Source organism: Branchiostoma lanceolatum, chromosome 17 (genome assembly GCF_035083965.1).
Source record: "Branchiostoma lanceolatum isolate klBraLanc5 chromosome 17, klBraLanc5.hap2, whole genome shotgun sequence".
Lineage (NCBI taxonomy): Eukaryota > Metazoa > Chordata > Leptocardii > Amphioxiformes > Branchiostomatidae > Branchiostoma > Branchiostoma lanceolatum.
Window position 1 is genome coordinate 1,305,631 of NC_089738.1, and position 16,565 is coordinate 1,322,195.

Consider the following 16,565-nt stretch of genomic DNA (forward strand, 5'->3'; position numbering starts at 1 on the left):
AACAGATTTTCATGTTATTTAATATGCAGGTAGCTTAGACAGAGATGTACACAATAAATTGGAAATATCCTTTTGTGGTTTGACCACTAGCTGTTGGGTCCCTGGGGAATACTTGCCCTAGTTTCGAAACCAACAGGTGACAGCTGCCATAACATGCCTAGAATGGAAATATAGATAATCCCCAATAAATATGCCAATTAAGTCCAAATTTGCATAATTTGCACTTCATTGTGTACTTCTCTGTCTAAGCTACCGGCATATTAAATAACACGGAAATCTGTCGTTCCTTTGTTCAGTTATACTCCTTGGAAGATTTTGACAGAAATGCCGATGCAGTTTCATTGTCACATACTATGGGGGCCCAAAATCGACCTTGACCTTTGTTCTCCCAACACCTACCCACATACTTTCCTTACTAATTATGCAAATAAGCTCCTGATTTGCATAGTTAGTCTTTGATTATGTATAGCACCATCTGAGCTCTCTACATATTAAACATCAAGACGAACTGTCGACCCCTTCTCAAGTTATTCGTGTCCGAAGGTAAAAACAAAAACACCAACTGCAGATCCAAACAAGCCGCTAGGGGGCCCAAACTTACACAACTTACTTCCTGTGGCATGAACTATCTACCATACAAAAATCATGACCATAGCACTTTCAGAAAATATGCCCCCAAATTTTGAAGCTCCGCTGCAGTACCTTATTTTATGTACCCGCTATACAAGGCCCATTATCGAACTTGACCTTCCTTTCTGTAAACCCTACCCATTCACTTAATATCATGCAGAACCATCGACAGCTTCTCGAGTTATGTTGTCCACATACAAATACACTTACACACAAAACCCGCTGCAGTACCAATGGAAGATACTAGGGGTACCATTAAATCTGTTAACTTGACCTCCATTCTTATAACCGCTACTCACCTACCAAAAATCATAAAGATCCATCATTATTTCCATCACTTTTTTTGCCTACATACAAACACATAAAAATGCAAATTCTGCTGCGGTACTGTTGGAAAACGCCAGGTAAACCATTTTCTAACTTGACCTTCCTTTCCACAACCACTACACACCTACCGAAAATCATCTACAGACCCACCCCCCAACAGCTGTAGTAACATAATCTTCTCGGCGAAGACAATCATATGGTTCTAGGCGGGTTTCTGTAAAAACCAGGGCCCCGCGGGGCACCCCAAACCCCTGCGGGGGCCCCGCGGCCAGGATAATGCCTGTACTAAGCTACAGTAGATTCCGCATATCTGTATAGCCCATTTGTCAGCGCAAATTATACGACTCCCCGAACTATACGACTGTCCGAACTAGCGATATTGACGTCCCGAAGGAGGGGAGGGGGGGGGGGCAAATTGGATTTTGGGCAAATTAAGATTAAGATACACAATTACACTGACGATATTGCAACTTTATTTTGCAAAATTTTAATCAAAGTACAATCCGACCTTTTCGTCGATCTTAACGTCACCATATTGGATTAAATACGCGATCCATTTTGTTCAGATAAGCCCGAACTGCGTGGGAAACTCCTGCCAAATAAAAAACTCCCGCCGCATGTTGATCACGTGAAATCTTACAGTCAACCAATCAGAGAACAGGTTTTTATGACGTAGACCAATCAGCGCATAGAAAAATGCATATCAATGAGTAAACAAAGATGGCCGCCCAGCGTCACCAGACCTTCGTCTTTTTCTGAAATCGCGACGTAAAAATGCGATTCATCTACGCTACATAAGCAGGATTTTCACGGGGAAAGAATGTAAGGAATATGTTCTCCGTCGAATACGGCCACAAATAACTGTAAATCGCGGCAAAATACAGCGTAGAGGCTCAAATGCTCCGACAAAAATCGTGTTTTTCTTTTCGTATTTTTGTTCACTTTCGTCGCTTGAGTCTTGAAAAACAGGTTTTTAATGAGATCACCGTATGTCAAAGGCACCGATATCGATTGTTTGCAAGCATGACAATAGCGAGTAACAAAAGAATGTGATTGTTGAACGGTAGACGGCGTCCCCACTCCCGAAACAACAATTCAAATCCAAAATTTAGCCTATAGTTGTGGGTCATTTTACGATAAAATCGGACAAGATTCTATACAATACCCCGAACTTTACGATTATGGGCTATACAGATATGCATTGTTTTTACAATTGAGTGAATGGTAAATGGTTTGGTGTTTTGGAATTCTATACAGAAAGACGAAATATACAGAAAAAAGGTATACAAATAATTGGCATATACTGTAGTACTACATGTAAGCCCGAATGTACAATTAATATCACGAAAATGAACCCGACCTCGCCGGCGACCGCTAAAACTTTACCTGCTAATTTCTTCAGTTACAAACAGGCTTTCATCAGTCAATTGACGCTTGAGATTTAAGTTGGGCTGGCTAAAAGGGAATTTTACACCGATATAAACACACGTTCATGCAGTCGTTAATTTTTTGGGGTAGAGACTCTGAGTAATACAGCAATGAGACCGTAATCGAGCCTTGTTTATTCCGGTTTGGTCATGATACACTTCGTGCATGGGGTGGTTCCCACGCTGCTTGCCATGCCAACGACACGCGCACCACCAGCGGGCCAATCACAGCGCACAGACTGGGACACACTCATTAGCCGGGCCGCGAGATTTCAAAGACTTTATAAATTTTAACTCCGCCCCGTGAATTTAGTGATTAATAACAAAGGGATGAGGTCAGTGCACCGCAGTTTTGACATCATCAATGTCTTACGGCTTCAATGATCTGAACTCCAAAGCTAAACGTTACTTTGTCTTTGTACAGGCAAGGTCATATAATGACCTTCGTACAGGCGACGCGAACATGAACGTCTCTCTACTCGCCTCCGACGTTGTCACAGCAAATGCCAGGATTTAGCTCCCGTTGCGCTAAGGCCGCTTGCGGGGTGTAACATTCGCTATAAATTAAAGACTGCGATTCTTCCACTCACCACAGCGTTAGTAAACTTAGGAAAACCCAATGTTACTGCGTGTTTTCTATTCATACTTGATAGGAAAGACACAATCAGTTGTGAGTATTTGTGTCACATCGCGTCACATAAAAGCAAGTCGGAAGCCAAGACATTCTGCAAACCTCTTTCGTCCGCAAACGGGGCCCCGCGGGGGACACGTACTGGGGGGCAATGGCGGTTTTTACATAAATCCGTTCTAGGCAAATCTGTCCAAATATGCAGCTATGATAAACCTGATGTGTTACGCCATGAAGTGATTAACCAAGTATGCAATTACGAACGGAGCAAATAAAGAAAAGATTTTTGTCAGGTTCCCCCAGACTATAGAGCATGTTAAAGAACACAACACATCAAAAAGAGTGGGGGTCCTTCAATTATGAGTGGATGATAGCCTTACAGTCGTATGTCGAGACCTTTCCAATGTAGTCCCACCAACTGTAAGCTCCTCGCAATTCAGCCACAACAACATAAAGATAACATAGTATGAACTCCATTTTTAAGAAAAACATTTTTCTTGCTGTCCTTGCATGTGTTGGCTACCGTTCCGCACACAGAAAATATCAACTTACTGTGTATATTGCCAAGATCGCAAGCTGGTTGTATGGATGGCCATTGTTGGGATACAGACGTTGAGCTTTCAAGTAGAAGCTGATGTGGCAAGAAAAGATAACCATCATATCAGAGACAATCGTGTGTAAGATGTGGTCATGAAAATGCCAGGAGAAATCATTTGGTACTAAAGGACTTAAAATCCTTCATGAACAGTCTGAATAAAATTTTGTGCTCACCTTCTTGCTTTACCAAAGTTTGCTGACCCAGTGGCCTGTTCCCGGTATCGGGAGATGTCTCCAAGACAAATCAGTATGCGCTGTGCTATCAGCAATGCTAACTTCACCTGTGGGAGTGATACACAACAAACAATATATAATGCTTAGCATACAAAAAAAGTCATGTGTTTGTGAGAGAATACAGTAGATTCCAGCTATTTGCATTACGGCTAATAGCATATTTTGGGAATACAGTATGCATAAAATTCTGAAAACCCAAACCATTTCCCATTCACTCCATTATAAACTAGAGTTCGGCGATCCCATACCTTCACCGACTGGTGTTACAATGTAACTTGACAGTATGAATGATGTGTTTTAAATGTGTGTTATGGATTAGGGGACAGGTATGTATGTGGTGTATGTGTTGGTAACTGATATAAAGGATTGGAAGTTCATGTCATTGAGGTAAGTTATTTTGTTGGAAATATGGCTTAACCAATATGTTTTGGATGTGTTATGTGATGGTATATGTTGAGTTGTGCATGTTACTGTTTGTGGTTGCTGTTGATGTGGTGGTGGTGGAATTTGGGAACTTAGCATTGACGGAAGAACCTGACATTAATTCTTTATCGATCTTGGTAGTCCTTCGAAGACGAAGATGACTGTCAGTGTGTTGCTCATTCACGGGGGATGTGCCCTCATGTGGCTTCTTTATCGACAACACTACTTTCTCATGTAAATTCTTTATCGACAACACTACAAAAAGGCACATTGTAACACATGGAAGGAATTGGAAGTAATGTATAAACTTGGCGACTGATATGTAAAATGTTTGCAAAGCCAAATTTCAGGGAACTTTTGAATATATGTCGTACAAAAGAAAATCACAGACACATGCCACATGTCAATTGTTAAATCTCTATAAGCTAAGAAAGGCGCGCCTTAGAATACTTATTAGGATAAGTATAAAGCTCATTACAAGTGACTTATTTACAGAACAACTTAAATCTTCTTTGTCTGAATCTAGCCATAAATTTGTCAAAACGTGCGAAGTGGAGTGAACTGTTATGTTCACTTTGTACAGAATAAAAACAGGATATATGGGTATGCACATTTTGAAACTTGAGTACCGTAAAGCATTTAAGAAGAATTTAGGTGATAAAACATAGTATTACAACCAACAAGCCTCTTATCCCTCTATTCAATAAAACAGTAATTAACACTGATGTCAACATCAAAATTATCATGAATTTAGATCCGGAATGCAGAGAAAGGTTTCCTGTGCACTGGGCACTGGAGGCTCATGAGTCATGGGTCAGACTGACTGTGACTAACTAATGCTCACTTCGTCTGCACTGAAATCCTTTCCGCTATTGCTGGCCTGACTGTCTGCATAAAATTCAGTGCCTCTAAAATTCCCCGTCTTCATATTTTGTCTTCAACAGACAGACAGCCAGACAATAATTGGTATACGCATAACATTAGTTACTTCATCTGACCCTGTTATCGGATTTGTTAGTACTTCACTTCATTCAAGAAAAACACATCGGATTACACTTTGTTGATAATAATGGCACAGCAACTACAGACTAATTCAAATTACAAGTTTGGTATAAGGGCTGCACTGTGTCCTCCAGTAAGTTGGTGACGTGAGGCATCTTTATCACAGCTTGCATATTACACAATAATTGTGCGACACATTTGCAAATATACAGATGTAACTGGCTCCTTACTGGACGCCCAGTACGGAACCCGTGGAGAAAATGGCACCGATACTCGGCCCCCAGTACGGAAGGAAGTTCCGTACAAGAATTCCAGTACGGAACGGCTTTATTCCAGTACCGAAGCTTCGTCAGCACTGGACGTGCAGAACTGAATTTGTTTCGGTACTCGTTTTTCAGAGATGAACTTTCCTCTGTACTCGTGTTCCAGTATGGATTTGCGTTTAAGCAGTACTATGTGAACCTAAAACCACCGACAACACCCTATGTCATCCTTAACGCAAAATCAAATCCCCGCATTCGCAGTAATAAGACAGTGTACAGGTAGAGACCAATTTTTTTTGAGTACAGCATGCTGTCTGCCAAAGTGTAATGCCGCCTTTGGCAGGCGTGCGTCTCTTTATGCTGACGACACGCTTCAAAATGTTGTATTTTTATTTACATCTCTGTTCCCTTTTGAATATCAGTTGTCTATGCATTGAAATAACTTATCATGATTCTTATAATTCAAACATAATTTGCTGCACTCATAGAGACCTGTACTCATGTCTCACCCTCCAGAACATGACTTACATGTAGTACTAACAGTAATAGTGTACTAAGTATTAAATCAGGTCCCAGCTTCAGGTCCTGAACCTGATTCTCTGGACCTGTGTCATTGAAAATTCCCTGTCAACTGACAGGTGTTAGGTGTGTTTTCACCACTACCAGTAGGGCCCCTTGGAACAGGCCATGCCAGTATGGGAATATCCAGGACTATGCCAGATGCCACATGTTACAGAGACTGATTATGTAATATAGCAGATTTTTAAACTTTCCTTGTAAATAAGTTGTGCAAACTATGTGGTCCAAAATCTAATCATTTCGAGATTTTATACATACCTACCAAAATACCAAATATGAAGACAATGTATCCTCGCATGGCAGGCATTCTCGACTTATCGTGGAGTGAGTGAGTGAGTGAGTGAGTGAGTGAGTGAGTGAGTGAGTGAGTGAGTGAGTTTGTGTGACATTTTTACCAGGGGGGAAATGAAGCCATCATTCCCAAAATTAGACATCTAGCATGACTTACATTTCTTGCTGGAGGCTCAGTTCTTAGATGATAAGTGTAGGCATCCAGGTTAAACTTGTGTTTCCTTTGCAGTTTTTGGAGAAGATCAGTATAGAATGAAGCACCCTGCAAAAACACAATGTACAATGTCTCAACTGTAGCTAGATCTTAACTTTCTTCTGTTTCTTCTGCAATCGTTATATAGTCAGCAGTTCTGCATCCATGAATAGTTTCATCAGGTTGGTAAATTACACATGTACAGCCAATCTTTATAAACAACTACAGTCAAACCTGTCTATAGCGGTCACTCAAGGGACTGGCCAAAACTGGCCGCTATGGACAGGTGGCCGCTATGGAGAAAATGTCGATTAATTGACCACGAGTGACACATATTTTCAGTACCCACTGAGATACATTTATTCACCATACAGTACACATGTAAACATTGCATAGGTAAGTCACATTTTAGAAAGTCGATTGTTGTTCTTTTACTTCTATTATGGGCTTGAAAAACGAATTATTGCATCTGCCAACTCCAAAATCCATGGCTTGCTCGGGCTTCATGTCTGTGCAGACCAGCATCGCCATACTCTACTCTTGATCCTTCGCGACTGCTTCGCTGCAGGCACACGCGTCACCAACGAGTTTTAATATGACATATGAAACAAAGTCCTTCGCAGCAAAATGCCACCTAGTTAGTTAAGAACAAAATACATGTTGCTCAGTTGCCACTTACTGTTCGTTTTCGACCGTTTTGAAACATAAAATCGTGGCGATAGTTTTCCTTAGTCTGTTGTTGTTTCCCTTCCCGCTTGTCATTATCAGCTTCTACCATTATGCTAATAGGGTACTCAGAAGAAGGTCGCTCTTTTGATGGCTTTTTTCTTTTCAGAAAATTGCAATACGTGATACATGTAGCCCAAATTTTACATCATATTAATAGTATTCATATTTCTTTTGAAGCTTTTGGTAAAGTAATTATCCTCAGTGATACTTTGCCGCAAAATAAATTTAGCGCATTATACCTTTCGTTGGTGTCTTTCGTTGACCTTTTTGCTGCTGACTATCAGCGCCATTTTGAAAATTGCGCGAAACACGTTTTGACTTTGAGCACCGGGGAAAACGGATATTGGGCCGGCATTCAAACATTTTCCGAACTTACCGCATTAGCTACATGTGCGAGTTGTATTTTCCAAAAAGCTGCCGTAATATTTGTCCAGTCGAAATGCACAGAAATGGTCAATTTTGCTACGATGTACAAACGCAAGCCATGTGAAGAAAATTATACTGTCAACTTCGCGTCAAACCATGGATTTTCTAACAAAAATAAAACATTCTGGTTTTCTTTATTATCATCCTATCCATGCCAGTTGTGTCCACATAAATTTGATAACTGCGTGAAAAAATGAAGATTTTGAACCCGGCGTGCGGTGGCGATGCGGCTTCTACCGGCGCGCCGTGACCGTTACCGACAGTGTTACTGTACTCGCGGGACTGAAAATCGTCTGGCCGCGACCGCGTTGGACAGGTGGCCGCTAATTCTTAATGCTTATGTCAATGGGAAAAATCCAAGGGACCGACAAAAAGTGACCACTATGGGCAGGTGGCCGCTATGCAAAGGTGACCGCTAATACAGGTTTGACTGTACTGCAACAGTTCCACGACCTCATACCTCTACCAAGTGATTTTTAAAAACATTTGTGGCGTCTGTGTGGCATAGTGGCAGAGCATCCGGCTATGAACCAATGAGACCCAGGTTCAATCCCTAGGGGTGTACCCAGACAAGTTGGGACATGCACTCAGGTTCAATCGTAGCGTGCATAGTCCAGGGGTTAGCGATCTTGCCTCTGGAACTAGAAGCCCGGGTTCGATCCCGGCTGTGTTGCTCACCCGACTTGCACGCTACCGGAAAAGATTGCAATCCTTAGGACGGGACGTTAAGCCGTGGTCCACTGTTCATTGTGCTAGTCGAAAAGAGCTAGGGGAATTTCCCCGGTACAATGAACCTGTAAATACTGTACATAGCGTCTGTCTTCTTCTCTGTCAAGACCAGTGGAAGATTAGCTCTTCAGTGAGCTAAAACTGGAGATTACTTTCCTTTCCTCAGACATTGTGCCTTGGGAAAGGCACTTAACCAGTGTTCTCGCCAGCCTGAAATTTTTACCCGTCATTTCAATTTTGCTGGAGGGAAGAACATATCGAGCGCCGAAGGCGCAAGGCGTCGCGCCGGAGGCGTGACCATCCTAGGGGGGTCCGGGGTATTTTCCCCCGGAAAATTTTGGAATCTAGACCCTCTGAAACGCTATTTCCTGCATTTTGAGGGGCAAATTTCTTGGTAGAATAAGCTTAGTTTAATGACATCTCTTTCGGTGAAAAATTACACAAGGGTTTCAGGCTCAATTTTGGGGGGAGGCGTGCCGTCATCGCGGTAAGATTGAATGTTCACACACAAGCTACATTTCTATGTTGTATACAATCGGCAAAGAAAAGAAAATCAAGCACAACAAAACTTTATTACGTATCTACGTCCTACAAAAAATACACACAGAATAAGTGGGCAAAAATAAAATTTTCAACACTTGTCCCGTATGCTCCCTGTGATTATTGAACATAATGAGGAATTTGACACCCTACTTTGAGAAAGAACGCCATAAAGACGTCCATTTTTTTCTCCCATGTTTTCCACTGTTAATTTCTCTGGTAACTGCACTGAATGTCTTCAAAAGTTGTCGATTCAAGCCTTCCAACAGCCGCTTCGTCGTGCGATCCTTGCGATCCCCGCCTCCATTCCTCTAACATCCCGCAAATTCACGCTTAGCTGAAATCACGCGAGTAGCGAGACTCGCATGTCATTGGTCGGTATTTCTTGACGCGACGGAGACGACGCACTGTGATTGGTGGAATAGAATATCTGACGCCTGTTTACAATTTCTTACGGGAAGAAAGCGCATGCAACTCAGCCGCCCCAGCTTGAACTTTGATAATGTTTTACAGATTACAGAAAGCCTGATAGCTATAGGAATATTTCTGAAGTTTTAGGCTTCTTTGATAACAATAACTGACGGTGAACCGAGAGGGACAAAACAGAAATAAACGTCAGCCCGATGCGACCAGCCAAAGCTGTGGGGAGGGTGGCGCATGACGCCGAGTTTTTGGCGGCCACCAAATATCCACCACGGCACTCTTTGTGTGTGGCTGGGGTTGTCGCCGGCGGACATTAGAAATGATCTAGATCGCTCTCGTCGCAAACTTCTGGTGATCCTCTGGAGTTTTTGCAAAATTCTAAACTCTGTCTAAATATCTTTACACACCGATTTTTGTCCATTAAAAATGACGGGTTGGGCAAAAATTTTGTCCGTCTGATGATGAGCGACAAAAACCTGTCAAATGACAGGAGGACGGGCGCTGGCGAGAACACCGCACTTAACACAAAAATATTTCCCATGTCCTAAGCCCAGCAGTAGGGTTTGGGTTGACGTTAGGATTGAGGACATACAGCCATAAAAACTCTTGCTACAAAAAAGACTTGCACTTGATGAGGAGTCCTGGGGCTCCCCCATCCATGTGCAAGCACATCCAACCCCCATATGATGGGGAATAAAAGACGTTAAAAATAGAGAGAGAGATTCGTGACTGATGTAGTATGAGCATTTCTTATTCATTGTGCAAGTAAGGTAATCATTTGCATAAATCATATCAGTTGATCATTTTCTCCAACCAAGTGATAGAAGATGTCCAAATTTTAAGTCTTATCTTAGTAAAGAAGGCTAATCCCACAAGCAATTCAGGCTAATCACACAAGCAATTAGTACTTGGATACTTTATTCACTCCATTAGCTTTCATTTATTAATCAATTCCTCATGGATTATGCAGATGAGATCCTCATTTTTATAATTTCTATTCAAAGATTCCTTCACGCATATTCCAAATGCCATGATAATGTTCCTCTCTGCCTCAGTTACCTATGTCACATATTTGATTCATGAAATGCAAAGGATTTATGACATTTCTTCATTAATTATGCAAATTAGATCCTGATTGGCTAGTCTGTATAACGCACACTCCAGCTGTCCGGGGGTTTCTCTCCCCTCCCAGGGCCGCGAGCGGTCACAAGAGGCTTGATTGAATTCAGGCTACTGATTGGCATGATTATAATTTAATTATATCAAGCATCAATAAAGCTATCTACAGATCAAAAATTATGGTCTTCCGTCAACCCCTTCTTGAGTTATTCTCTCTCAAACTAAACCAGCCTCTGCAGTTACAAAGAAAGCCACTGGCGGGCCCAAACCTACAGAGCTATCTACCACTCAAAAATCCCGACCATACATGTAGCTTGTCCAGATCACAAGATATGAAAACTAGAAGTTCCGCTGCAGTACCTTCACTAGCCACTAGGGGTCCCAAAATCTAATCAGTTTGAGGTCTCATAAAGACTTACTCACATACCAATTAAATTATCAAATACAATCCACCCATGCAGGCCTTCTCAAGTTACACTGTTCATCCACATACAAGCATACACACATACATACAAACATACATATACACATTACACACACACACACACACTACCAAAAACATTAACAGTGTTAAGAGTGTGGTCCCAAATATGACTGAGTTTATATCACGCCTCATCACGGTTCATGACTGGATTAGATCTTAAATTGATCCATGCAGACTCCTTATGCAACTGCATGGTACATCCAATGATCCATTGTCCTCTCTGTCTATCACCTTGGCCCCCTAAAGTACCATCCTTGTTAACAAGGTGACATGTGTCACTGGCCAGCTTTTGGTCAGAGTGACACTAGACAGAAATTCGTCACAGAGTTAAGCCCTGACAGGTCATGCACTTTTGACAGGTGACTGCCTGCCCAATCGGTGTGCCCTGCATTGCCCATATGGTTTATATGCCATGGAAACTATTGTCACTGTACATCATGTCTTCGAATTGATTTTTGCATTAACATCTATTTCATATCAAGAAGCAAGTTTCGTCTATGTGTCTGCAAATTAGTACACCTCCCACTATCCTGTGATGTTACCACGGCCTGCATATAATTATAAAAGATCCGTCAATTGATGACTCTGAGGGACCATACGATATATAGCGGGGGGGAGGGGTGGTGCGTTGGTGGGGGGGGGGGTGTCACGGAGAAAAAAAGGCTTTTCAACAGTGAAGAAAATAATGTTTACTTTGATAAGACGTACGGAACATTGAGTTCCATATTAACAAAACAGGTAATGGCTGCCCTGAATAACTGTAATGTAATGACGCAATGGCATTTCGTATATAGTCGGGCCTCTCTTACAGAAAGCATACTAGTATTCAACAACCGTCACGCAAACTTACTTGTTTTACACATGATAACGCTATACATAACAGAAAAAAAGATGTGGTTCTCGGTTAGTCTATGTCGCGATAAACCTGGCTTGAAATACCAAAGAATATTACCGCGGCTTCGAACGCCCTCCCCCTTTTGCTTCACGTCATGGCCACGATTCGAATCTGATACCACAGTAACGCAGGTACCTCTTGTCCCGCAGGACTAGTATACAAATCAAATGGCTCCAAAATGGTAAGTTCTATCAATTTAGCTTGATACACGTCGGATAAACTTTCATTTGATAAGTTCCCGGGTGCCCCCTTGCACATGGTTCACAAGCAAAAGCATTGATGTAGCAAACATGTTGCTACAGTTTGGCACGGTTACCATGGAGGCGGAATGGTGGACAGTGGTGTGCCTTTGATCTCTTTAGAAGTTTTGCTGTGGGTGTGGCCGATAGAAAGGCAGTGATCCAGTTTTAGCTGGAAATTTTGTAGTAGGGGCGGAGCTACAAAGTGTAAGCTCACGAAACCGTATACATAGCCACATAGTGTCTTGCGGTTGTGTCTTGCTGTGCTGGGACTGTTCGCGGACTTTTCAATGCTGTTTCTACAGTCTTATTCGATTCCAGTGACTTCTGTTGGTAAATGCAGAAGTAAACAAAAAATCTCAGACTATATTCAACGGCTACTTAGCTTCGCAGGACTGTACTGTAGTAAGTTGATGAAGGTTAGACATCCAGGTAATAAGATACGCCAAAAATAATTACTCAAGCAACTGGATAAGATTTTGAAACAGTCAGGCGTTTCAGACAGTATCCACTGTCTTTCGTCAGTGACTAACGATAGGGCTGAGAACACCAGCTTTATACCAAAACTCTGAATAGATATGTTAATGAGGTAAAGACAATTTAGGATGTCTTGAAGTAGTCTTCAAAAAGAAGATTAATTCAAGACAAAGTTTATGCCAATAGTTCAATTAGCTACTGTTGTTCTAGTACAGTAACTAAATGTTGCTCGTCCGGGGGTGGGGGGTGGGGGGCAGTGCATTATCCCAGGTGCCTGAAAGTTGAACGCGTAGACCCCCTTTCCTGTTGAGGGCGGGGTTGTACATCCTCTCATATATTGCTTCTCTAATTCCCCGTTTGAACCAGCGTGAATGAATGAGTGTCCCTGGTTGTGTTTTAGATGGTGGTAAATGGCAGAGGAGTAGCGGTTAGCGCTCTTTCTGCAATGTTCCTTGTACCTTTCTTTTAGTGGTTGACTTGTCTCCCCAATGTACATGTTATTGCAGTTCGGTTCCTCACATTTCAGTTTGTAGATGACATTGGCTTTGATGCCTTTTTCAGGCCTGTCTTTTGGATGGACTAGTTTCTGCCTGAGAGTTGAGTGAGGTTTGAAGTTAGTGGCAATGTTGAAGTTTTGGAAGATACGTCTGAGTTTTTCCGATACTCCTTGGACGTAGGGGATGGTAATGTTGACCTTGTTTCTGTTGGTCAATGGTCTGCACTTGAGTGTTTTCTTAGACTGGTCAGAAGGTTTGAGGGCCTTGTTGAAGGTCCAATTTTGGTAGCCACACTTGGCTAAAGCCACACGGAGATGTCTGTGTTCTTCTGTTTTTGCTTCGTCTGAGGTAATGACATTGTCTGCTCGATGGAAGAGAGTTTTAATCACTGCTAGTTTGTGTTCCAAAGGGTGATGGGAATCAAAGGCCAGATATTGATCAGTGTGGGTCGGTTTCCTGTACACTTCGAACTGAAGGTTGCCATCCTTCTCTATGATGGTTTTGGTGTCTAAGAAGGGGAGCATGTTGTTTTGACATGGCTCCTGTGTGAACTTGATGTTGTCATCTACCTGGTTAATATGGTCAAAGAAGTCATCAGCTACTCTCTTCTTTAGCCTACACCAAGTGTCGTCTACATAGCGAAACCAGTTTGCTGGGGGAGGGCCATTGAAAGTACTGAGGGCTTTGTTCTCAAACTTCTCCATATACAGGTTCACAACAATGGGCGATACCGGTGATCCCATAGCACAGCCGTGCACTTGCTGGAAAAACTGTTGTTTGTAAGTGAAATAAGTGCAACCTAGGCAGAGGTCTAGCAGTTCACATATGTGGTCCACGGAGAGTTTGGTTCTATCTGCAAGTGTGTCGTCGGCCTCCAAGGCTTCCCTAACTACTGATACTGCCTCCTTAGGGGGTATGCAAGTGAAAAGCGAGCACACATCATATGAAGTGATGATTTCATCTTCTGCTACAGTGATGTCTTTGATCACTAAAAGAAAGGTACAAGGAACATTGCAGACAGAGCGCTAACCGCTACTCCTCTGCCATTTACCACCATCTAAAACACAACCAGGGACACTCATTCAATTTCGAATCCACGGACATCCTAGATTGTGAAGAACGCTGGTTCGAACGGGGAATTAGAGAAGCAATATATGAGAGGATGTACAACCCCGCCCTCAACAGGAAAGGGGGTCTACGCGTTCAACTTTCAGGCACCTGGGATAATGCACTGCCCCCCACCCCCGGACGAGCAACATTTAGTTACTGTACTAGAACAACAGTAGCTAATTGAACTATTGGCATAAACTTTGTCTTGAATTAATCTTCTTTTTGAAGACTACTTCAAGACATCCTAAATTGTCTTTACCTCATTAACATATCTATTCAGAGTTTTGGTATAAAGCTGGTGTTCTCAGCCCTATCGTTAGTCACTGACGAAAGACAGTGGATACTGTCTGAAACGTCTGACTGTTTCAAAATCTTATCCAGTTGCTTGAGTAATTATTTTTGGCGTACTGTAGTAAGGTTTGATTACCTGAGTGCTGTGTGTTTCTCAGGTCAGTTCTTCAAAATAAAGGGGAGAGTGAGGTTTGACGTCGATGCTAGTACTAGTCGTTAAAGTGTGTGTCAGTGCGGTCAAAAATTATGTGGTTTGCATGTGCTGCTGGTGGGAAATCCTTTGCCTTAAATAGTGTTTCAGAGGGTTTGACTTTACAAAATTTCTTGGGGGAGCATGCATGCTAGTTTTGCAAGCGCGTTTGGTGCTCGCACCGGGCCTAAGCTCCTACGACACCGAACTCAAGCTGAACCCCTTAAATGTTTATCAGCAAAATTTGCCCCAGAAAATTCAGGACATAGCGTTAACATATTTAATTTCAATGGGTCATGGTCAAACAGTTTAGAATTTCCCTGAGAGCATGTCGGGAGGGCGGAAATTATATGTCGGGAGGGCGTCGTCCGCCAAAATTCAGGCTGAAACGCTTCTGTATTTTTTTTCACATATACAGATGTCATTACAAAATGTTTAACAGCAAAATTTGCTCATCAAAATTCAGGAATAGCGTTACAATTGTTCTAGATTTTAAGATTTTCCTGCGGGTGCATGTCGCGCCTCTCGCAGTGAAAAATATGTTGAAGGGCGTCGCCCCAAAAATCAAGCTGTATTTGTTGTTACAAATAGGGATGTCTTTATAACCTCCTTGATTAAAGTTAGCTTACTCTTCCAGCAAAATTTGTCCCTCGAAATGCAGGAAATAGCAGTTGAAAGGGTCTCTATTTCAAAATTTTCTCAATTATCTTGCTCTCTATACAATCTAATTTCCTGCTGCCGCCTCTGGTGCCACCGGTTCCCGGTTCTTGTTTTATAGCACGCGTCACTTATCCCAAGTAGACGCCCGATATGTCCATATAAGACGTTCTTTGTGTAGTTGTTTATAAATGGGGGTGGTTTTTCTACCATTTTTACATGATACAGACGAAGCTACTTAATTGCACCTCGGATAAACGCACCTTCCATTTAATTACACCGAATCCCAATATCCAAAACCATTTCCCACTCACTGCATTGTTAGTGACTCCGCATATCTGCACCGCGCATGGTCACCAATGCCGGATAACTGCACCAATTTTTTTCAAAAATCCTTGACAAGTTAACTGAAAAGGTGCGCTAAAAATGGCAAACGTGGTACAAATGAGCCGATACCTGCCAGTGTAAAGGCGCAATACCGCCAATATGTTTAAAACTGTTTTGAGTAACAAAAGAAGGCGGTCTCCATTGACAGTTACGTTAATAGGAATCGTATGGGAGGTCGCGGGCGGGTCACCCGTAATCAGTAACCAAGTTTTAGTTTCAACTCCTAGTTTCATGGCGGTAGATGATTTACGTAAATCGACAACTGCACTCTAGGTAATGTAACACAGAAACTGTTATCCCATGAGTGGCATGACAATGTTTCAGAATGCCTCCCCTGTAACATTACGTGTGTTGTAATGCGGTAGATCGCATGGAAAAATGAAAGAATGCAAAATCAAAACGGGTTCGTAGTCATTTCTTTATTTTCAGCAAAGGGTCAATAAATAAAGTTAATAACTGAATAATTTTGTCTGTTTTCTTTGTGCTAGTGTTTCTGACTAACAATACACCCCCTCGCCCATGGTGGTGCGGTCCAGCTGGGCATTTCGCATAATTGCACCAGCCGGACACTTGCACCAAAAACGCTGACAAATGGGTGGTGCAGTTAAGCGGATTCTACTGTACCTGTAGGGGGAGGGTCATGGAAAAAATTTTTGAGGAAGGGGGTGGGTCATGGAAAAATTTTTTGAGATAGGGGGGAGGGTCATGGAAAAATGTTTTGACCTGACTTCCAGTGCACCACCCCTCCATCCCCGGTAAATATCGTATGGTCCCTGAC

General features: G+C 42.3%; 1 protein-coding gene across 5 annotated transcripts in view; it reads right to left on the bottom strand.

The window, feature by feature from the left end:
- The window catches only part of LOC136422373 (telomerase-binding protein EST1A-like), a 79,816-nt gene that overhangs the window by 50,209 nt on the left and 13,042 nt on the right, over positions 1 to 16,565 (bottom strand). For all 5 annotated transcript variants that reach the window (XM_066410099.1, XM_066410098.1, XM_066410096.1 and 2 more), the window contains 3 exons: positions 6,559 to 6,663; positions 3,784 to 3,890; positions 3,565 to 3,643 (listed from right to left, as the gene is read on the bottom strand). In XM_066410099.1, coding sequence (XP_066266196.1) covers positions 3,565 to 3,643; positions 3,784 to 3,890; positions 6,559 to 6,663 — 291 coding nt within the window. The remainder of the gene's footprint in view (positions 1 to 3,564; positions 3,644 to 3,783; positions 3,891 to 6,558; positions 6,664 to 16,565) is intronic.